This window comes from Cyprinus carpio, chromosome A6 (genome assembly GCF_018340385.1).
Source record: "Cyprinus carpio isolate SPL01 chromosome A6, ASM1834038v1, whole genome shotgun sequence".
NCBI lineage: Eukaryota > Metazoa > Chordata > Actinopteri > Cypriniformes > Cyprinidae > Cyprinus > Cyprinus carpio.
Genome location: NC_056577.1, coordinates 10,841,544 through 10,856,502, shown reverse-complemented (window position 1 = coordinate 10,856,502; position 14,959 = coordinate 10,841,544). Strand labels below are relative to the sequence as shown.

The window sequence follows — 14,959 nt, the reverse complement described above, 5'->3', positions numbered from 1 at the left end:
CTTAAACAAACATTAATGAAAAAAAAAAGTTATTCTGCATCTAAAAAAGGACAGTATCAAGCAATATCCTTTTGAAATGAAATAATATTTATTAGCAAAAGTATGATGGATAGTCTCTGGATGGATGTAATAGACTGATAGGATTAATAACCTGTCCTGGTGTCTTCTGAGCAAATATACATGCGGATCCTTCAACCTCAGGACTTGGGAAGTCAGGGAACTTCCCTGTGGCATCTCTGAAACACAAAATAGCAATAATGTAATTTATTTTTTAATTTTAAAATGTATTATATTAAATTTATTACATTTGTATTTACATTTTGAACTTAAATAAGGTGACATCAACAGCTGAAATGTACAGTGGTGTAGCCCAGATTAAAAAGAACAAATATAAAATTCACAGAACCTACAGATACACCATTACTCATAAGCTTTTTTGGTTCAAATTTCCCTCTCAACGATTTTAGATTTCTCTTCCAAAACAAAAAAATATATATGGGAAGAACTCTGTGTGAGAAACACAATTTTCCTTAAAGATTTTTTAAAGATGAGGTAACACAGACTTCATGTCTGTGTGAAAAAATAGATAAACAAAGCAGATCTCGTGAACAAAGGCAAATCAATCATATTTTTGAACTGTGAACTTCACACATGGGGAGGATACATTAGCCAGGTCCAGGGCTGACTCTCAGAGGCGCTGGGGCAGGTTTAGAATAACAGGGTAAAAGTGTCAGCCAGAGCCCCGACTGAGCTCTCCGCTCTAGCTAACTTAATCAGTAGCATCTAAAACTCACTTCCAATGTGGTAGCACATGCTTAAAGTTGTACTACTGTACTGCAGCTGATTGAATTTCACCTAAATCTGCTCAATAGAAGAATAAAATAAAAAAAGATTCACTTCATTTAAAATAAACCAAATGTACTTATTCAACTACTTCAATGAAGGGACTGTACAACGAAACAGCTGATTTATTCTCTACTTCAGTGTAGAGTGCATTAGTGCCCACACAGCTTTTCAGTGATATTGGTATTTTTTCCCCATCCAGATTTTAAAAAACTGTGACTGTGTACTAAGCAGCTTTAGGAAGGGAAGGAACTATCCTATGAAGAATAACATAATCAAAATAAAACAATGGAAAAATGTATAACTATTAATTCCAAGCAACCTTGAAAAAAAAAAAAAAAAAAAAAAAAAAAAAAAAAAAAATATATATATATATATATATATATATATATATATATATATATATATATATATATATATATATATATATGTTATCAAAAAAAAATCCCTATGGAGAAAACTGAATTGAGTTTTTACTTCCAGAACCCGACTGTATGATAGCATGATTAAAATTTTAATAATGGTGAAGAATTTATATGTTTTAAAGCATATGTAGGGCTGGCTGTTCAAATACTCCACCTTTCACTCTTCCACTTCATCAGCACATGGAAACCACGCCAACATACCTCACCTTGCAGGTCCTGACCTGGTATCCCATACATCCCTTATACAACCAGCAGGGGCCCAGCAAGGTCACTGGAAGGGGCCAGAGAAAGGGGCCACAAACTGGAGACAAAGCTACTGAACTCCCCCCACAACATTGTGTTGTCCAACTGAGATGACTTATGACTGTTGTCTCCACATTAATGGGCATCAGCATGCCGTGGCAGGCCGTAAATCAGGCTGGAATGCACTAATCAGCCCAGTTTCACTCTACACCATGCACACTTGAAAATAGCACATGCATTAACAGCCCTGGGTTAAAGTGACCATCACCTTGACTGCTTACATTCCAGCCTCTGCACAAAAGAATGAGACGAAGGGCCAGGAATGTACTTTACAATTAGAGTGAAATCATGGATTGAGTGGACGGAGATGCAAGGAAAAGCTCTTGTAAGTGTGGAAGCAAATAAGCAGATTAGCAAAAGGAACATTGGCTAAAGGGAAGTCAAAAAGGTAGAAGATTAGATATAGGTGACTAGTTCCAGAGATTCTGAGAAAGTAATTGACAGAATGCTGAGGAAATGGAAAGTGGAAAACTATTATTGAAATTTTGCAACAATTTGTCGCAGTTACTTATACCTCCTGATAAGAGTGTCCACGATAAAGGGGAAAAATAAAATCTTTTAAAACTCTGGTTTAAAACATATGTGCCAAGTTCTTAGAAATATAATCGTTTATCCATATTAGTTTTATATGGTTTTGAAAAACTTTAATACCATATTCGCAAAAGGTTTCAATTTAATGACTCCAAAAATGTCATTTTGTGTTACCATCAAGTAAAACGTATCAACAGATTTCCGTTACAGATAAAAAATACATGTGAGCAAACACATTTTAATCATTATTTTAAATAGTTTTTAAATATATAGTTTTCAAGATAAAAATGTATATTTTTTATGTCACATGTCATAAGTCACACTCACTCCATAAGGTCATGTGATTTTTTTAAAGACTTAACCTTGATATATAGTCACTATGACCTTGACTCTTAATGTTATAATGTTCGACCATATGGCTTTGTTGGTTGCTAAACATGACTTTTATTTTTTGGAAAAATGTTTATATTACTATGCAGTAAAGCATTTTTCGTTAAGTATCTTTTTTTTATAAGAAATAACAATCAAGACTATGCTGAACTACAAGGGTTTCTTTTCAATACATTTCAATTCTTTTTTCTTCCTATCAGGACAGTTTTATCATTTTGACTTTTTATTGACTTTGACTATCAAAATAATTTGAATACATTCTCATCAGAAGAAGTGTACAAGTCATTGTATGTATGAATTGCATTATTTATTTATTCCTGAATAAAAATAATATATAGGACAAAAATGTGTTTGACTCACCTATACATTTTTTTTTTTTTACTAAAATGTAACCCTACCCAAAAAAGACTGTATCAATGATTTTTGTGTATGGCTTACCGACACTCAATAAACCACTGGCGTATTTGTTCTTGCAGGCTCTCTTTAATATCATGTCCATTGACAGACCGCACTGACTCTTTGATGTTGACCAGTGCCTTTTGGTACTCAGCCTCATGCCCCTCCTGCACACACTGCCTCCTGCTTTCCACCTGCTGGGCATGCAGTTGGGCAGGACTGGTATCTGGAAAAAGGGCACTAGAAAAACTGAATTTTGAATGTGTTTGATCGAGAATAGCAGAAGATATGTACAAAACAACACATTCATGAAAAGACTTGCTTTTCACAAACAGTAAACTGGCAGAACATCCTGGTGTTTACTTTTCCCAAAAATATAATTTCCTCTAGACAGTCCTTGTTGAGCCTCCTCCTGTCTCGATAACCCCACCAAACCTAGAAGACAGAGCGAAAGACATAATCACAGGAAAGATGGAAAACTGAGGCTGAGGACACATGCCAGAAATGATACTATTAGTCACATTGAAATCAAGAACATTCTTCTTGTTTTGTGTTATCTGGTTAGAACCATCTACCATCTTCTTGCTTTCACTGTGGACTTTTGGATGAGAGGAATGTACAGTATAATAGCAACCGAAATCCTAATCTGACAACCTGATTTTTATCATTTAGTTTGTCATTGAGGATGTAGGGAGATTCATATTTAGACTACCTCAACATCAGGCAAATCAATCTCAAGACTCAGCTAACAGTTCATAAATGCAGGTAAGGATTTTTCGTGTATTTTTTAAATAAATCCTCCCTTTTTTAAACCCCTTTTTAGTTTGAACGACAATGATGCTAAAACAACAATAGCCAACTGAAGAGAGAGGATTATGTTTCCCGGCTTTCACAGCACAGAAATCTGCTTTGCTGTGAGCTACGGAATGAGAGTGAAGGGAGGATTAGACCTTGTGAAAACAGCCATGCAGTGTGAGAGCCCAAAATCTCTGTTTAAAATCTCTTACTGACCTGCAGCAGCCACACAGCCCGCTCCACAGACTTGGACTGAACTGCCAACTGCTAAACCAGAAACCAGGACCACACACATGAAGTATACCCTATTTGGTATCAACTATTGCATTACATGTATTTGTATTGCAAGCATTTATAATTCATTGATGTGTTTTACATAAAGACACACTCAAAATTTTATGTTCCTGACATAACATCTTTTCTCTCTCTTTTAGTGCCCTCATCTTCTCCCTTACAAAGTAGCGTGGAATAGGCACCTCAAGATCTTCCTAAAAACAAGATTCAAACTATTTTAAGCTGTCACAGAAATGAATAGAAAAGGGCATATGTAAAAGTAGTGCACTGGTGACCCCAATTGGCATCCACTAATTTCAGAGAAAAACAAGAGACTTAGCTCTCTAAAATCCACTTTGACATTGAGCAGTAAAATCTTCCATAAGCCGAAATCTCCTAAATTCCCTCTAGGCCCTTTCCTTTGAATCTACAACCACAAGAGACCAAAACATTCCCAGCATTCTGTACATGTAACAGTATATTTTGTTATCTCACTGACAGGTGTCATTTTGAAGTCCTGCAATATGTCATCAAAGTAGTGAAATTCTGTGTACTCCAGCTCCACAATCTCATTCTACAGCTCTATCAGTCATCCCATCACCCCCTCAAGAACCTGGTGCACAACACATCTCTTCTGGGGGTGAACAATCTGATCGTAAACCTCCTCCAGGGCACGGAATATCTTCAGGTAGCGCAAGTAGAAAGTTGCCAGTGTCTGAAAGACCTGAAGAAGGTCCTTTTGAGGACGGAGATGCATTGTGGTATATTTAACCTCCAAAAGGTCCTCCAAAGCTCCCTAAGCAGCATCCCACATTTGGCCATATGAACTGGGTAGAGGAAAGGGATTACATTTATGAGAAAAAAGTCTATATATTTTACATTTATTGTTTATTTAGAAGTGCATAGAAAATGTGGATAAAACAATGATTACATTTCACATGTACTTACTGATGGTGATTGTATTTTATTAAAAAGCAGTTTATTGTATTTATGCATATTTTTTCCATATTTGAAAATGTCCATGGCCTTCCATGGCAATCTATTTTTGAAATGCAATCAGCAGAGACGGGTAAATCTGCAGTAGTACTTGTTAACAGGCCTAATTACACCTGTTGAGAGCACCTGCCCTCTGGGAAAGATTTCCCGACCCTCGGTTTTTAGACCCTCTGGGCAAAATTAGCACTGCCAGTGTCTGACTGTGCAAACTAAATGTAGGAAACCACAGAACGCACACTTAATAAGTCAGCATATTAAGCCACATAATGGAAGAAATCATTATTTCTCTATTCTTCTAGTTGAATATGAATTCCAAAGATGTCCTCTGACTTTTTTGACTCCCTTGCGTGTGGGTGCTCCTTTTGTGATTGTTGAAAGAGTTCATGGTGAGGGTGAAACCGCCTTCTTTTCTTATTCTGATGGGCCCATACAGTATTGTTCCCCTCTGGGCATTAACACTGCCAAGAGCTACTCAAATTGTAGGGATGGCAAAATCAAAGGAGGGGACAGGATAGTTAGAGCAGGAGGGGGGCTGGGGATGAGTTGTGGGAGGAGGTTAGAAGGGTGGTTGCATCTCTTAGAGATATCTTATATATGGCAGGCAACAAAGTCAAAAATATTGCCGTTCACAAAAAATCAGCAGTAACTAACAGATGTTAATAAAAGTAGCCTAGTGCTTATGAGGAAAATTTCTGGGGAATTAAAAAAACAAAAGTACTTTCAGCAAGTGCACTAGCCTAGCCTACTACTTAATGTAATGATCTGTTTTAGAAAACTAATGGTGTAGGATGACTGAAAATAGCATGCCTCCACCTACACCAAAGCTGATTTGAATAGCTCCTATTTGAGGACAAAATCACTGCTGTTTCTCAGTAGTTTGGCTCTGTGTTGTTATATGAACTGTAGGCTAATACAATATGGACTTTCTCCTAGTAGGCGTTCATTTTAAACATCATGGTGGTTCTTGGCATAATTTCCCGTTTCGCAGTGAAGTGCACTTATTAAAAGTGCAGTTATTACTCACCTCTGCGCCATCCTTAGTGATTCCACGCGCTACAGTGTTTAGTTTAGAAAGTGCAGTATTTGAATACCGGAGCCGCCGCTTTCGAAACTAAAATGGTTAAACGAAGCGAAGGCATCCAAGCAGTAAGTCTTGAGTAGAATTCATTAGTTAAACATTTCTAACAATAGTTAGACAAGTCTCGCGCCAGACAGGCTGCAGCAGGCGCGCTTCTGACAGCTGCCATGGCAACGAGATCAAAGCCTCTTCACTGCTTCTGAGAGAGGGGCAGCGAGGAGGCAGCTAGTTAAAAGCGGAATACAATACTCTATCAACTATAACGCATAATGCGATTCTTGCACATAATGAGCGCTCCATCCGGCCATTTTCATCGTTACCCTATCTTATCGGATAAGCCGAGAGCATGTCACGCCTCCGTTACTAACAAGCTCTTGTTTGGCATCCCGCTGTGCAACACAACACAACACAACACTACGCCACACTTGCGTAGCTCAGCTCATTTAATGTATGAATGCAGCTCGGCCATTTGTTAACAAAGCAATTTGGAAGAGTCTTCTGACGCAGCATGTTTTTAAATTATTGTTCTCACGTTGGACGTGAGCTATTTCTTTGCTGGTATGTCTGGTCTGCCATATTGTTTTAATTCTATAGCCAAAAGACCATGCAGGTAGGAATGCAAACGCAGACTGTGGAAGTGCAATGTAAAATTTTGCACTTTTATATTGCACTTCATTTGTCCTTGTCTCCTACTTTCCTGGTGGTCTCACCCTGTATAATAGTTTTTAAAAGAGTTCTATGTTCCCTTACTGGCTTTGCTCTATGATGGGACGTGAACAGCTACTAGCGGTTGATGGCAATTTGTTAATAAAACGGTTAACTATACGGTTTTCAAAAAATAAGAATTAAATAAATAAATAAATAAATAAATAAATAATAATTGTGAAATTTTGTTTTATAGCAGCCTGTGTCAGTAACCCCCACAAGTAGGCTATTTAATCCAAAACCAGTGTTATTTTGTGAAGAACTTTCCTTTCCTGCAAACACAAAGAATGGAGTCCAGTGAAAACTAATGGAAATAAGATGGAAAGACCATTTTAACAATCTTTAATTTGGAACATGTCTCTGTTTACCAGACACGTCCCTAACTAAAACCAAATGTCTTTTAACTGCTGGATTTCTATGCATGCTTCTCACAAAAAGACCTGATGGTTTCCACCCTGTATGGTCAGGCTCTTCAAACAGAGGCCATTGAACAATCAAATGTTGGTGAGTCTGGTGTGAAGTTGCCTTTAATGTGGGAACTGTTAGTCTTGGCATGTGTACGTACATTTAATGTGCATTTCCCCATTTTAGGAGCAGCTCCAAAATTGATGTGTATTGTTTAGGCAGGTGTTCCATCTCATTTGATATGTTAACATGGATAAGCACATTGATCAATCACCATCCACACAATTAAAAAAATAATGCTGGTAAGACTTAACACTTTCCGTGTAATGTTGTGGTCACAGCTGCATTCATCTGGCTTATCTCTTTTCCATCAGTACCCTCACATTGCTAGAGGAAGCCAACATATGTTTTGCACTTGGATCAATGCACTACTGCTTCTACAATCAAATGCATCACTTCACTCCATACCTCTGAACAATTTACCCCATTAGGATTCCACTAATATTGTTGAGAATGTTTCATTTCAGTTTCCACTTTTCCATGTCACATACAATAGGCATTGGCCATTAGCCAGAAAATATATAGCTAAACAGAGGCCAGCTGAAGATTAAGAACAGGTGAGCTTCCTTGTGGTTAAATTTAGCCGACTGCCTGGAAGTCTTTGTGGGATTGCCAAGAGGATGCAAAAAGAATAAAACTGTTTTGGGACAGGAAAAATAACAAAACAAAATTCACCTGCTATTAACTACAGCACTTTGCAAGCTGCATTTTATATAAGACTTTACCATGAAGCATTAAGTCATATCACCTATATGATATTATAATAATTAAGTTATTTTAATGGTAATATGATATTGCAACTATTGCATTATATTATTATTAGTCATTAATAAACCAGAATGCTTAACAGCTGGTACATTCAAATATGAGTATGTTATTTTATATATGACATTTTAACTATATGAATGATTTGATATGCCATGAAACATGTTATCAATATAAAATATTTATTGTTGCAGTATTAATGATGATTATTAGTTATTATAAATGATTAGTTATTATAAAGTATTACCAAACAAAGACAGAGCAGTGCAAAAACTGGGATCTAAAATGCTTTACTGATATTAAAATCTTGAGAATATTTGTACGTGAAGCATATTTCAGCCTGTGAAACTGGAAGGGCACGAATGAAACACGCATGCATGCTTACTTGATTTTTCTAAACAACTCTCGCACGAAAACAAAAAACACAAAAGCTTATTCTGATATTCAAACGAGTTTTTTATATATATATATATATATATATATATATATATATATATATATATATATATATATATATATATATATATATATATATATATATATATATATCGCTATTTAAACAGGGAGTGGAAATCCGATGTGTCGCATGTCCGCAACTCACATTGTTGTTGGACAGAAACTTGAGTGAGTCGCTTTTCCGATCGGCCTCAGGAGGCGTTACTCGCAGCACTATATCAGCAAGTGCAGTCTGAGCGCAGAGAGACAATCACGCCATCCTCTCACACGGATAACCACAACACTTTGACATTTTCTCCAGGCATCGGAATCTCGTTACCAAAGGCCACATTTAAAAGCCTAGGAGCACCAAAACATACCACAAGGATTGTAAGTTTATTTTTACGTCTTGTTTGTGTGTGCACGTGGTTGTGCATGAGAGATTTTGGTTTTTAAATGCAGCCTTTTCATACGCGTATCGGACCATAGTCTACCTAATGATATCCAAACACTTAAAACTAATGATATACGGTGTTATAAGATATTATTTTTAAATCTGACTTAAAAGCTTAACGTAACGTGCTCTAATTCTACACTCTGAAAGTTACGGTAGGCTACGTAAAAAAGCTCTCTTTTAACAAATTAACCGAACCCGAAACTCTCAGTTGGAGGTGTGGATTAGCAGTGTCGCATCCCGCGGATTTCTCCTTTTAATACCCATGTCCAATTCTGTTTCATATAACATTCAAATGAATGCAGTTGCACATTAGAGAATAAATAATTTAAAATCCATATTTATTTTAAGAGAAGGATGTGGACTCTTGTGTCTTGTATAAAGGGGTCAAGTAGTTTCTTTTGAGACTCCTTCGGTCTTTTTTTCTTGGTTCCCTTGAATCCATTCATGTAAATAGTGAGTTTTTTTGCTGGTTGCGGTATACAGAATAGAGTTATTTTTTTTATTTGCTTGTGAATTTCGGTAAAGAAGATAATTATTATTATAATTTTTGCAATAGTTTCTATTTATAAAACAAACAAAAAAAATTATTAATAAAAAAATATATTTCTGATTTGTATTAGTTACATTATAGTAACTATAGGAATCTATAGTAATAAGATATAGTCACGTTCTGTGGGATTAATTAATTTACATTTCCTTATTATCTAGTATTCATCCACTTTTAGTTTACTTTCAGGTGATTTGTTTTACCTATTGTATTGTTGCAACATTATTTTCCTCAAAATAACTCTTACAGTGAAGATTTCATGCTTTAACCATGACTGAAAATTTCCTTCATGATTGCAAAACACTTGGAGTGAAACCATACTGAGTTTCAAGGGAACTTAGAGACTTCAAGTGAGAGAGACAGGGAGAGAGGGGGAAGGAGGGGACTGGATGGAGAGTCGCTGCATGTGTCCACACAGCTAACTCTTTGTGGGGGCAAGTGTGCTTGCTGCCTGGGGCCGTGAGATCAGGTGAGGGGGCCACTGTGTTTGAACAGTGTAAACGCAACAGTTTTACAACAAGGCTGGGGGACATGTGTTGGTGCTTGGGGCCATATGTAATGGACCATCACATTTTATGGCACATGATTTTTTCAGTTGCAACTGGTAAGTCAGGTCAGAGGTTTACGCTGCCCTCTCTGTCTCCACAATGTAATGATGTCAGAGTGGAAAGCTGTAAAATAAGTCCAGATCTGTCTTTGTTTTGGGGGGGATCGAGGATCTTGCAGTACGCAAGGATCACAGGATGCATTAAGAGCAGCTGTGTCCCTTCTCATATTTCCTTTAATGATATTAAGGTTAGGCGCTAACTGTGTTCCAGGGTCAAAACAGCAGGTTGATTTGGAATGAAAATAAACAAGCCTAAACAAATTCTATCACTTGAAGGTTCAAAACACAAGAAGTTTGCAGTTGTATCTTTTAACACCAAACCAATTGGAAACTGATATTTTGTTTATATTAAACTTATTTCTTCATGTTTACTTAAAAAATGACAGATTAAGAAAGAGCATAACTGTGTTTATCATTTCTGCTTCACTGCACAAAGTTTTAGTTTTACGACCATACTTAAATGTTCCAATGTGTTTGTTTTTATGCAAGCCCTGGGGGTTAAGGATCAAAATTGTGTGGTTAAAGATGCGTGTACATGTGTGTTTGAGAATGTGTAAGTGAAAAACTTTGATGTAGTGCCAGTGTGGCTGTTCTCTGTTCTCTTTAGCTTTTGTCAGTTCAAAGCCTGGCATCCAGTCCCCTAACTGAGCATATCATTTTGAGAAAAGAACCTTTCACCCCTCAGTGTCCCAGAGAGAGCAGCAGCCACCCATCCTCCTCCCCTCTATCTATGACTTGTCTCACTTCTAACGGGCATCAGTCTCTCTAATGCCTCCAGAGGCATCACAAGCTGTTCTTTATCATTGTACTCCATCGCATGGCCCGTTGGTTATGCTGAATTTTTCGTATAGCCAAAATACCTCCCATTTGCCATGGATATCTGCTTATTTTTTTACTGGGTCACTGCATGACATCAAGTCTGCCAACAAGTTTTGCTCAGCCATCTGATTTTTGCTGCTGGGCACCTAGCCTAGTCCTTATGTTCAAGAGAAAAGTACAACACAGCATTTGAGCAATAAATCACTATTGTTTTTTTTTTTGTTTTTTTTTTAATTTATTTATTAATTTAGTCTAATAATATTACACAATCCAATTAAGTAACACTAAATCAAATTCACTGTTCATTATTATTTGCAAAACCTTTGTCTGCTAAATGAGTCATGTGGTGCAACCAACATGCAGAAAGTGCATGTGCAGACATTCATGACTGTGTGTCAAAGTCAATAAACCTCCTAAATATCAGAAAATTTGAGATTTTTAAGACAAGGCAAGGGTGGTTCATGTTATAAAATGTCATTTTGTGTGACTCTTCAAAAACATACAATTTATTAATAAAAAAAAATACTATTTGTGGGCAAAACATTTTTTTTACCTTAGAAAAAATATATTTAAAATGATTTTGAAAATAATAACTTAGGATGTGTTTAATCACCTGTATTCAAGGTGAGAGAAATATGTTATCACTTTTTTCTTGATGGTTACACCACATGACATTTTAGAGTGATTCAACTGAAAGTCTTCATGAATACAAAGAGTATAAATACAAAGATCTTCAAAACTAGACTTTTCCTTCTTTATTGATGAAACTCTTGTTTGTTTTTGACTCTTCCCTCTTTGATTTTGTGACAGTGATAGCCTGAATTTATTCATATATTAAGTGCAACCCAGTAACCCTGGGAAATAAACCCATGCACTGAACTATTCAGGAAAAAATCCTCTTATCCAGCACAAGGTCCTGCCCTCTGACAAGGGACCCTGGTGTGTTCGAGATGTTTCAGATTATGTGTGTTTTATAAATAAACTTTTTTTGTTATACATTTTTCTGTCCCTCTGAGTTTAATTAGACCCTATTCTTGTTTTTTTCTGCCTATGTTTCATAACAGCTCCTGTTTTTTGTTTCAGGTCACTTCTGTTTTGTCCCACAAGTGGCAATAACAAAGACGTGCCAAGATGAGTGTGAACGTGAATGACTTAAATGACATTTTGGATGCACTGGGTGATCTGAACTTCTCAACCCTTGACGATAATGTCTCCCATGTGGAAGTGTGTCACAGCACCTTCAGCCAGAGGGCTATGCTTTATGCCCTCTCTATTCTCTACATCTTCCTCTTCATCATCGGCCTCGCCGCCAACGCTCTGGTGGTGTGGGTGAACGTGCGAGCTGAAAGGAAACGTTATGAGACTCACCTGTATATCCTCAACCTTGCCATCGCTGACCTCTGTGTAGTGGCCACTCTTCCAGTCTCCATTAGTTCTCTGCTTCAACTTGGCCACTGGCCCTTTGGAGGTGCCATATGCAAAATTACACATCTGATCTTCAGTGTCAACCTCTTCAGCAGTATATTTTTCCTTACATGCATGAGTGTGGACCGCTACCTGTCCGTGAAACTTTTTGGAGATGGTCCCAGTCAGAGGAAGAGGAGGATCAGGCAGCTAATCTGTGTTGGCGTTTGGCTGCTGGCATTCTTTGCTGCCCTCCCTGAAACATACTTCCTCCAGGCTGAGAAATCCAGCCACTCAGACAGCATCATATGTAAACCTATGTACCCGGTGGACAGCATTAAAGAGTGGACAGTTGGAATCCAAATGAGCTTCTTCATGCTCGGCTTTGCCATCCCCTTCCCTATCATTGCTGTGTTCTACGTCCTCCTGGCCGGTACCATCCAACCCTCAGCTGACCAGGAACATCGTATCAGTCGTCGCCTCATCTTCACCTACATTGTGGTCTTCCTAGTGTGTTGGCTTCCTTTCCATGGAGCTCTACTGCTTGACACTCTAGCCTTTCTTAATGTGCTTCCTTTCAATTGCACACTGGAGAACGCTCTCTATGCAGCACTGAATCTCACCCAGTGGTTCTCTCTCCTTCACTGCTGCGTGAACCCCATCATCTACAATTTCATCAACAAGAACTACCGTTACGACCTCATGAAAGCCTTCATCTTCAAGTACTCAACCAAAACTGGCCTCGCTAGGCTTATCGAAGCCTCACATGTGTCTGAAACAGAATACTCTGCTGTGGAGAACCAGGGACCATTGTAAACATTCTATGATGGTGTTGATCAACAACCACCTTGTAATCACAAAGATAAACAGGGAACAGTCTTGTAAACCTCTCTGGACATTTTGCTCTTGAGGCATTGCCAAATTACATGTTTTTAAAATTGTGGAACAACTCTGTATACATACAGTTTGCTTAGCTTGAATGTTTATGCCTTTTGTACAATTTTATGACAGTTATAGATGTATTGAGAAAGCACTTGTATTGATTTGATTTGTAAACGCATGTAAGCCTAATAACTTTAGCAAGGCTTTTGTGTCACTGAAATTGGTGGAAAAGGTCCCTTCCTGTCCTGGAGCCACAGAGAGACTCATATAACCCTTTCTCCACTTATGTGTGACTATCCTACATCTGCCGGAAAGACTCCAACATGTCTACACTAAAGGTCATGTTTTCATACACATTAATGTACAGTTATGTTATGTCTGGTCAAACAGAGGTGGAATACTGAAAACCCAAACAACTGAGTGGAGAGATACAAGTCCAAATCAAGATTGGCTATAGATATTGTTAACTGATGTTATGCTGTAAGCGATGCTTGTCGAAAATGATACACTTTTTTGATAAGTTGTACATTTCAAGAACAATGCTAGCAGCATTTGTAAATGTTTTGTAAATAAAATTATATTTATGTACTCAGTGTTTTGAAGTATTTTCTGACATCTAAAAACGTGGCGTTAAAATAAAAGATGTATCAAACTTCTCAGATTTGTCTTAAGGATGTTTTTTTTTTTTTGTCTATTACAAATTAACCCATATACACGCACATTTTTAACCATTAGCTTAGTTATTATAATATTATTACTGTATTTTGTGTGTATCTTTTACAGTACGTATAGAAGACACTGCACACTACTTCTGATGTTGCAAGACCATTAACACTTTACAACAGGGATTAATTTGCTTACATTATAAAAACATTAGCTATTAAAAAATAGCGCTAAAAATTTTAATTATGTGTTAACTAGGGGTATGATTACATGGCAACGATGTACTAAAAATAGAAAAGTTCTTCCTTTGCATTTTTCTCGTATAGATGATGATGTTGTCAAAATGATCCTGTTCAAACACACACACGAAAATTACTTAAAACGCTGTTTTATGCATGTCAGGCCAGTAGTTGACAATGTCATTTTGTAAATAAACATTATGTGAACATGTATTATGTTTCACAAATTTGCGTCTTTGTAGTTTATGGTATTGTTTTCAAAAACCTACACTTTGAAACCTATTTTCAAAAGTTTGTGTTTTCAGGTCCCCATAATGCCTTTGTCGTGTAAATGAATGGCCACAATGTGTAAAAAAGATGTTCAGTTTTTAGTTGAAAACAGTGTTTAAGTTAATGTTAACTTGATGTTTGTTTATAATACATTAACAAATGTTATAGAACATTAAATGTTAAAAATTCATAAGTAAATGTAGAAATCATTAACCAAGATTATCATCATGGATTACTTTCTACACCATGCAATGTTAATAAATTGAACCTTACCAGAAAGTCTTATCAAAAGATCATATTTTGTGCATTTGCATTCATTTCTAAAATAAACCCTATTTATTTATAATTCTGTATTTAGCTTAAGCATACTTTCAGACCTACATATGATCAAAGTAAAGATGTTGAGAATTTACAACTCATTTTTTAGTGGAAAACTGCACATATGGCTTATATTGCAATGATGAACAGACATTACTTACAGAGCCTGTGGGGATGGTTCATATGGGTACAGTTTGTGTGCGTTCGTGTGTACTCAAATCTCCAGGGAGGTCAGACTCATTATGTATCTTCAGTGAGTTTGGCTCAGAGAGAAGGGAGGTTTGTTTAATCCAAACCAACTGTTCCAGGAGCCTAATTTTCTGTGCGTCTCCTTTGTAGTTCTCTAGAAGTTC

At 36.9% G+C, this 14,959-nt stretch overlaps 1 protein-coding gene and 1 pseudogene across 1 annotated transcript; one reads left to right on the top strand and one right to left on the bottom strand.

The window, feature by feature from the left end:
* Positions 1-5,987, bottom strand: part of LOC109084835 — a 33,885-nt pseudogene extending 27,898 nt beyond the window's left edge.
* A 2,650-nt stretch (positions 5,988-8,637) lies between these two features.
* ackr3b (atypical chemokine receptor 3b) lies at positions 8,638-13,775 on the top strand. Its single transcript, XM_019099499.2, has 2 exons — positions 8,638-8,790; positions 11,914-13,775. The coding sequence occupies exon 2, from the start codon at positions 11,962-11,964 to the stop codon at positions 13,048-13,050; it is 1,089 nt and encodes a 362-aa protein (XP_018955044.2). The 5' UTR covers positions 8,638-8,790; positions 11,914-11,961; the 3' UTR covers positions 13,051-13,775.
* Positions 13,776-14,959: the final 1,184 nt, after the last annotated feature.